This window comes from Mandrillus leucophaeus, unplaced genomic scaffold (assembly GCF_000951045.1).
Source record: "Mandrillus leucophaeus isolate KB7577 unplaced genomic scaffold, Mleu.le_1.0 Scaffold158, whole genome shotgun sequence".
Lineage (NCBI taxonomy): Eukaryota > Metazoa > Chordata > Mammalia > Primates > Cercopithecidae > Mandrillus > Mandrillus leucophaeus.
The window spans coordinates 1,411,377-1,419,618 of record NW_012101565.1 but is presented as its reverse complement, the minus strand read 5'-3'; the positions used below and the strand labels follow the sequence as shown (position 1 = coordinate 1,419,618).

General features: G+C 57.4%; 1 protein-coding gene across 1 annotated transcript in view; it reads left to right on the top strand.

The window, feature by feature from the left end:
- The window catches only part of EPPK1 (epiplakin 1), a 7,889-nt gene extending 2,267 nt beyond the window's left edge, over window positions 1–5,622 (top strand). The window contains exons 2-3 of the mRNA XM_011975739.1: window positions 585–5,201; window positions 5,237–5,622. Coding sequence (XP_011831129.1) covers window positions 585–5,201; window positions 5,237–5,569 — 4,950 coding nt within the window. The 3' untranslated portion in view covers window positions 5,570–5,622. The remainder of the gene's footprint in view (window positions 1–584; window positions 5,202–5,236) is intronic.
- Window positions 5,623–8,242: the final 2,620 nt, after the last annotated feature.

Here is an 8,242-nt window from a genome sequence, read left to right as displayed (position 1 = left end):
CCGGCGTCCTGGGCCTGCCCGACCTCGTCGCCGTCCTCACCCGGGTCATCGAGGAGACCGAGGAGCGGCTCAGCAAGGTGTCCTTCCGAGGCCTGAGGCGCCAGGTGTCCGCCTCCGAGCTGCACACGTCTGGGATCCTGGGCCCCGAGACCCTGCGGGACCTGGCCCAGGGCACTAAGACGCTGCAGGAGGTGACGGAGATGGACTCGGTCAAGCGCTACCTGGAGGGCACCAGCTGCATCGCGGGCGTCCTGGTGCCCGCCAAGGACGAGCCCGGCCGCCAGGAGAAGATGAGCATCTACCAGGCCATGTGGAAGGGCGTGCTGCGGCCCGGCACGGCCCTGGTGCTGCTGGAGGCGCAGGCGGCCACCGGCTTCGTCATCGACCCCGTGCGCAACCTGAGGCTGTCGGTGGAGGAGGCCGTGGCCGCGGGCGTGGTGGGCGGCGAGATCCAGGAGAAGCTGCTGTCGGCCGAGCGCGCCGTCACCGGCTACACCGACCCCTACAGCGGGCAGCAGATCTCCCTCTTCCAGGCCATGCAGAAGGACCTCATCGTCCGGGAGCACGGCATCCGCCTGCTGGAGGCCCAGATCGCCACGGGCGGCGTCATCGACCCCGTGCACAGCCACCGCGTGCCCGTGGACGTGGCCTACCGGCGCGGCTACTTCGATCAGATGCTGAACTTGATCCTATTGGACCCTTCTGATGACACCAAGGGCTTCTTCGACCCCAACACACACGAGAACCTCACGTACCTGCAGCTTCTGGAGCGCTGCGTGCGTGACCCCGAGACGGGCCTGTACCTCCTGCCACTCAGCGGCATGCAGTCTCCGCTGGTGGATGGTGCCACCCGGCAGGCCTTCCAGAACCTGCTGCTCTCCGTGAAGTACGGGCGGTTTCGGGGGCAGAGGGTCTCTGCGTGGGAGCTAGTCAACTCTGAGTACTTCAGCGAGGGCCGCAGGAGGCAGCTGCTGCGTGGCTACCGGCGGCGTGAGGTCACACTGGGGCAGGTGGCACAGCTGCTGGAGGCAGAGACGCAGAGACAGGCGGACGTCATGCTGCCCGCACTGCGGGGCCAGGTCACCATCCACCAGCTCCTGGAGGCCCGTATCATTGACCAGCACCTGTTGGACCAAGTGCTGGCCAGGACAGTCAGCCCCGAGGCACTCCTACTCATGGATGGCGTCCGCAGGTACCTGTGCGGCCTGGGAGCTGTGGGCGGCGTGCGGCTGCTGCCCTCCGGCCAGCGGCTTAGCCTCTATCAGGCCATGAGGCGGAAGCTGCTGGGGCCCAGTGTGGCCCTGGCCCTGCTGGAGGCTCAGGCAGCCACCGGAGCCATCGTGGACCCTCACAGCCTGGAGAGCCTCTCGGTGGACGAGGCCGTGCGCAGGGGTGTGGTGGGGCCGGAGCTGTATGGCAGGCTGAAGCGGGCTGAGGGTGCCATCACTGGCTTCAGAGACCCCTTCTCTGGGAAGCAGGTGTCTCTGTTCCAGGCCATGAAGAAAGGTCTCCTCTCTTGGGAGCAAGCTGTCCGCCTCCTGGAGGCTCAGGTGGCCACGGGAGGGGTCATTGACCCCACTGGCCACCACCACCTCCCCATGCCAGTGGCCATTCAGCATGGCTGTGTTGACCAGGAGATGGAGACAGCCTTGTCCAGCTCCTCCGAGACCTTCCCCACACCCGACGGCCAGGGACGCACCAGCTATGCCCGGCTCCTGGAGCAGTGCCCCAGGGATGAGGCTTCTGGCCTTCACCTCCTGCCCCTGCCAGAAAGTGCTCCTGTCCTCTCCACCGAGGAGCAAGTCCAGAAGAGCCTGCAGGCCATGCCGGGGGCTGAGGACGGCACATCCCTCTGGGACCTGCTCAGCTCCTGCCACTTCACTGAGGAGCAACGGAGGGGCCTGCTGGAGGACGTGCAGGAGGGGAGGACCACTGTGCCACAGCTGCTAGCCTCTGTGCAGAGGTGGCTACAGGAGACTAAGCTCCTGGCCCAAGCTCATGTCATGGTGCCCGGCCCACGGGGTGAGATCCCCGCCGTCTGGCTGCTGGATGCTGGCATCATCACCCAGGAGACCCTTGAGGCCCTGGCTCAGGGCACACAGTCGCCTGCCCAGGTCGCTGAGCAGCCGGCGGTGAAGGCCTACCTGTGGGGCACAGGCTGCGTGGCTGGTGTGCTGCTGCAGCCCTCTGGAGCCAAGGTCAGTATCGCCCAGGCCATGAGGGACGGCCTCCTGCCCACAGGCCTGGGCCAGAGGCTGCTGGAAGCCCAGGTGGCATCTGGCTTCCTTGTTGATCCCCTGAACAACCAGAGACTGTCGGTGGAGGACGCGGTTAAGGTCGGCCTGGTGGGCAGGGAGCTGAGTGAGCAGCTTGGGCAGGCCGAGAGGGCAGTGGCCGGGTACCCAGATCCCTACTCTGGGGGCTCCCTCTCTCTGTGGCAGGCCATGGAGAAGGGACTCGTGCCACAGAACGAGGGCTTGCCCCTCCTGCAGGTGCAGCTGGCCACAGGGGGTGTGGTGGACCCTGTCCACGGGGTGCACCTGCCCCAGGCAGCAGCCTGCAGACTCGGCCTTCTGGACACACAGATGAGCCAGGTGCTAACAGCAGTTGACAAGGACAACAAGTTCTTCTTTGACCCCAGTGCGCGGGACCAGGTGACCTACCAGCAGCTCAGGGAGCGCTGCGTGTGCGACTCCGAGACTGGCTTGTTGCTGCTGCCACTGCCCTCAGACACAGCACTTGAGGTGGACGACCACACTGCGGTGGCTCTTAGGGCCATGAAGGTGCCCGTCAGCACAGGGAGGTTTAAGGGGTGTAGTGTGTCGCTCTGGGACCTGCTGCTCTCCGAGTACGTCTGTGCTGACAAGCGGCGGGAGCTGGTGGCACTCTGTCGGTCTGGGAGGGCTGCAGCCCTGCGGCAGGTGGTCAGCGTGGTCACTGCCCTGGTCGAGGATGCAGAGAGGCAGCCCCTGCAGGCCACCTTCAGAGGGCTCCGGAAGCAGGTGTCAGCCAGGGACCTGTTCAGGGCACAGCTCATCAGCAGGAAGACGCTGGACGAGCTGAGCCAGGGGACGATGACGGTGAAGGAGGTGGCGGAGACGGACAGCGTGAGGCAGTTCCTGGAGGGAGGCAATTTCATTGCCGGGGTCCTTGTCCAGGGCACCCAGGAGAGGATGAGCATCCCAGAAGCCCTGAGGAGGCACATCCTGCGGCCTGGCACAGCTCTGGTACTGCTGGAGGCACAGGCAGCTACTGGCTTCATCATCGACCCCGTGGAGAACCGGAAGCTGACCGTGGAGGAGGCGTTCAAAGCAGGGATGTTTGGCAAAGAAACCTACGTGAAGCTGCTGTCGGCCGAGCGCGCCGTCACCGGCTACACCGACCCCTACACCGGGCAGCAGATCTCCCTCTTCCAGGCCATGCAGAAAGGCCTCATCGTCCGGGAGCACGGCATCCGCCTGCTGGAGGCCCAGATCGCCACGGGCGGCGTCATCGACCCCGTGCACAGCCACCGCGTGCCCGTGGACGTGGCCTACCGGTGTGGCTACTTTGATGAGGAGCTGAACCGCGTCCTGGCGGACCCCAGCGACGACACCAAGGGCTTCTTTGACCCCAACACACACGAGAACCTCACGTACCTACAGCTTCTGGAGCGCTGCGTTGAGGACCCCGAGACGGGCCTGTACCTGCTACAAATCATAAAGAAAGGAGAAACCTACGTGCATATCAGTGAGGCCATGAGACATGAGTTGCAATCTAGAACTGCAAAAATGCGCGTGGGGAGGTTTGCTGACCAGGTGGTCTCTTTCTGGGACCTGCTGTCCTCTCCATACTTCACAGAGGACAGGAAGCGGGAGCTCATCCAGGAGTATGGAACCCAGAGTGGGGGCCTGGAGAAATTGCTGGAAATCATTACCAAGACAATTGAAGAAACAGAGACGCAAAACCAAGGCATCAAGGTGGCGGCCATCAGAGGGGAGGTGACAGCTGCAGAGCTGTTCAACTCCGGGGTCATCGATCAGAAGACCCTGCATACCCTTCGTGCGGGGAGGACTGGGGGACAAGCACTCAGCACACTGGAGTGTGTAAAGCCTTACCTGGAAGGCAGCGGCTACATTGCAGGGGTGATGGTGCCCTCCACCAGGGAGGTCATGAGCCTTCATGAGGCCAGCAGGAAGGAGCTCATCCCTGTAGGATTTGCGACTTGGCTGCTGGAGGCACAGGCCGCGACTGGGTTCCTCCTGGACCCCTGCACCCACCAGAGGCTCTCCGTGGACGAGGCTGTGGATGTGGGCCTGGTGAGCGAGGAGCTACGGGAGAGGCTCCTGAAGGCCGAAAGGGCTGCCACGGGCTACAGGGATCCAGCCACGGGAGACACAATCCCACTGTTCCAGGCCATGCAGAAGCAGCTCATTGAGAACGCAGAGGCACTGAGGTTGCTGGAGGTGCAGGTGGCCACGGGGGGTGTCATCGACCCACTGCACCACCACCGGCTCCCACTGGAAACCGCCTACAGACGTGGCTGTCTGAAAGAGGACATCTATGCGCTCATTTCTAACCAGAAGCACATGAGGAAACGGTTTGTGGACCCGAACACGCAGGAGAAGGTCTCCTACCGAGAGCTGCAGGAGAGGTGCCACCCGCAAGAGGACACTGGCTGGGTGCTCTTCCCAGTGAACAAGGATGCACGGGACTCCGAATACATAGACGACAAGACGAGAAGGGCCCTGGAGGCAGAGCAAGTGGAAATAACAGTGGGAAGGTTCAGAGGTAAGAAGCCAACACTGTGGGCACTGCTGAATTCAGAATACGTGACGGAGGAGAAGAAGCTCCAGCTGGTGAGGATGTACAGAATGGACACGAGCCGGGCACTGCAGAAGGTAGCACAGCAGATCTCAGACATGATTGAGAAGCAGGAAAACAGCAACAAACAACTGTGGTTCCAAGGAATTAGAAGACAGATCACAGCCTCTGAACTTCTCAGCTCAGCCATAATCACGGAGGAAATGCTCCGGGATCTGGAAACAGGGCGGAGCACGACACAACAGCTCCGGGAGGATGACCGCATCAAGCGCTACCTGGAGGGCACCAGCTGCATCGCGGGCGTCCTGGTGCCCGCCAAGGACAAGCCCGGCCGCCAGGAGAAGATGAGCATCTACCAGGCCATGTGGAAGGGCGTGCTGCGGCCCGGCACGGCCCTGGTGCTGTCTCTTATACACATCTAGATGTGTATAAGAGACAGGCTACAGCGGCGCAGCAGATCTCCCTCTTCCAAGCCATGCAGAAGGACCTCATCGTCCGGGAGCACGGCATCCGCCTGCTGGAGGCCCAGATCGCCACGGGCGGCGTCATCGACCCCGTGCACAGCCACCGCGTGCCCGTGGACGTGGCCTACCGGCGCGGCTACTTCGACGAGGAGATGAACCGCGTCCTGGCGGACCCCAGCGACGACACCAAGGGCTTCTTCGACCCCAACACACACGAGAACCTCACGTACATGCAGCTGCTGCAGAGGGCCACTCCGGACCCTGAGACGGGGCTCCTGTTTCTTTCTCTCTCTCTGCAGTGACTCGGCTTCCTTTGCAATTTTCTGCAACTCTGGAGAAACTGTGGCGTAATTTTATGTCTGTTTTTTTTTTCTCATTCTTTGATTTTGTTGTTTTACCCATTCGTTATCTGTGGAAAATGTTTTAAGTTATCATGTGACAGTAACTTTTTCTTTGTCCATCAAGGTGTTTCTGGACATCATAATTTTTTTGGTGTGTTTTCTGAGTCCTCTAAGTGTCATATGGTTTTCCTTTTCACTCCTTTTTGATTTTCAGAACATTTTCCTGTCCATTTTGGATTCCCTGCCGGCATTTTACAGAAGGTCACTCTTTAGACTCATTCCATCATGCCATCGGGTGCTCTCTTGTTGCAATGTAATTCTTATTACATGCTGATATTTCCTTTATGATGTGCTCTTCATGTTCATTGTCAAACTCATTTTCCATCCGACGATGTCTACTATTTAGTGCTCTGGCTCAATTTCGGTCCTCCTCCCCGGCCTATCCACCTGCTGCTGTGCCGGCCCAAAGCATGGGCGTTATTCTGCTGGCTGTTCCACCTTAGAGGTCTGACCTCACCAGCACTGACTGTACGCGTCTGTTGTGGAGAAGGACCTTTGGTAGTAATTTATTAGGAAAAATTCTGAACACATAAGACACGAATGAAACTCGTGTTTGATTTCAGGTTTTTGAAGGTTCAATCACCAATTTTCGTACCCTTAATATAGAGACAGTAGATTAAACAAGGAAAGTAAGCCGTCCAAAATCCAGGGTTCCTGGAGCCATATCTCAGAATCATATGCCCATAGGTTGCAGTGAAGCTCAAAGATTCCTGGGAGAACCAAGAAGTTTCGTTGTTCATAGAAGTGTGGCCGTTCTAGCAGGTGACCAAGAACAAGCGCTTGCTAGTCCCCCCTCATTCACTCCACACATGGGTTGCCTGTGGCGTCTGGGCCGCTTGCTCTCCAATGGTAGCAAAACACAGCAAGAATCCCTGGGTTCCGCCTGGTGGCTGTGTGTGGCTGGCCTCCTGGGGGCCTGCAGGCTGGGCGTGGATGCCGTGGAGGACACTCCCTGTGCTGGACTGGCTGGGGCGAGGGCAGATAGAGCAGACAGGGCTTGGACATTCGGGATGAAGAGCCAGTGGCCTCAGGGTAGAAATGACACGTGGGTAACTCATCAAAATGTGCCTCCCAAGCTCTAGAGAAAATCCCTGCCAGGGTCTGTGTGGCCTTTGCAGGAGCATCTGGCCCATCTGGAGGTGGGCTTGAGGGGACAGGCGGCCACAAGGAAATAGAAACGGTAGCCAGGCGCGGTGGCTCACGCCTGTAATCCCAGCTCTCAGGGAGGCAGAGGCAGGAGGATAGCTTGAGCCCAGGAGTTCGAGACCTGCCTGGGTAATATAGCGAGACTCCGTTTTCCACAAAAAAAAAAAAAAAAAAAGACAGAAACGATAGTGAGGTTCACATGTGCTAACATTCACAGATGGCAAAGGAGTCACTCTGCATGATCCACTTAATCGCTCTCATCCAGGTTTTACAGCTGTCTGAGTAAGACCGTGTACAACCGACGATGCAGGCTAGGATGGGCGATGCAGTCAGGGCACTAGCCTTGAAAAGGGGGACAGGGAGAACCTTGAAAAACAAGGCATCAGCAGGGTGCTTTCAACCACATTCTTTCTATTGTTCTTGAGCAAGTCCTGTGTGTGTGCCCGATGCCTGTGTTGCAGAAGTTCTCACTGTGAACTTTACAGCAATGCTGAAGCAGGAATTAGCATGCCTGATTAGTGGTGATGGGACCCACGTTTTTCTATCCTTTTACCTTCACCTTCTCTGTCATTATATTTGAAGTGAGCCCCTTTAGGCAGCATATTAATGGGTGAGGTTATCTTTATCCAATTTCACAATCTCTATGTTTAAATTGGCATATTTACACCATTACATTTTATGTAATTATGTGTTTGGATTCATTCTTTGTTTTCTTTCCCTCCTCTGTTTTTTGTTCATTTCCCCTCCCTTAGCTGCCTTCTTTTGGATATTGGAATACTTTTTAGTATTCCATTTAAATTTATTGGCTTTGGGCTATTCTTTTCTAATTTTTTGTTGGTCACCCTGGAGATTACAGTATACTTATGAGTTTTGACACTCTTCTTCGCATCTCTGCTCTGCCACTTCACGGAGGTGTGGTCTCTTTCTCCATTTCCTCCCCCATTCTATCTCTGTCATGTTGTCACATCTACATCCACTGAAAATCTTACCAGGTAATGGGGCAATTTTACTTTCAACAGTATAGATTTTTTAATTTTTCTTTTTGGAGACAGAGTCTTGCTCTGCCGCCCAGGCTGGAGTGCAGTGGTGCAATCTTGGCTCACTGCAACCTCCGCCTCCCTCCCAGGTTCAAGTGATTTTTGTGCCTCAGCTTGCCAAGCAGCTGGGACTACAGGTGCGCACCACCATGCCCGGCTAATTTTTTGTATTTTGATCTCTACTTAACGGTATTTCATCATGTTTCCCAGGCTGGTCTTAAACTCCTGAGCTCAGGCAATCTGCCCACCTTGACCTCCCAAAGTGCTGGGATTGTAGTCCACACCCGGCCTCGACAGTAATAGATATTTTTAATGACTTAAAAAGTGAAAACAGCATATTATGCTTGTCTAAATACATACCATTTCCATTGCTCTTTCTGCATTCCTGAAA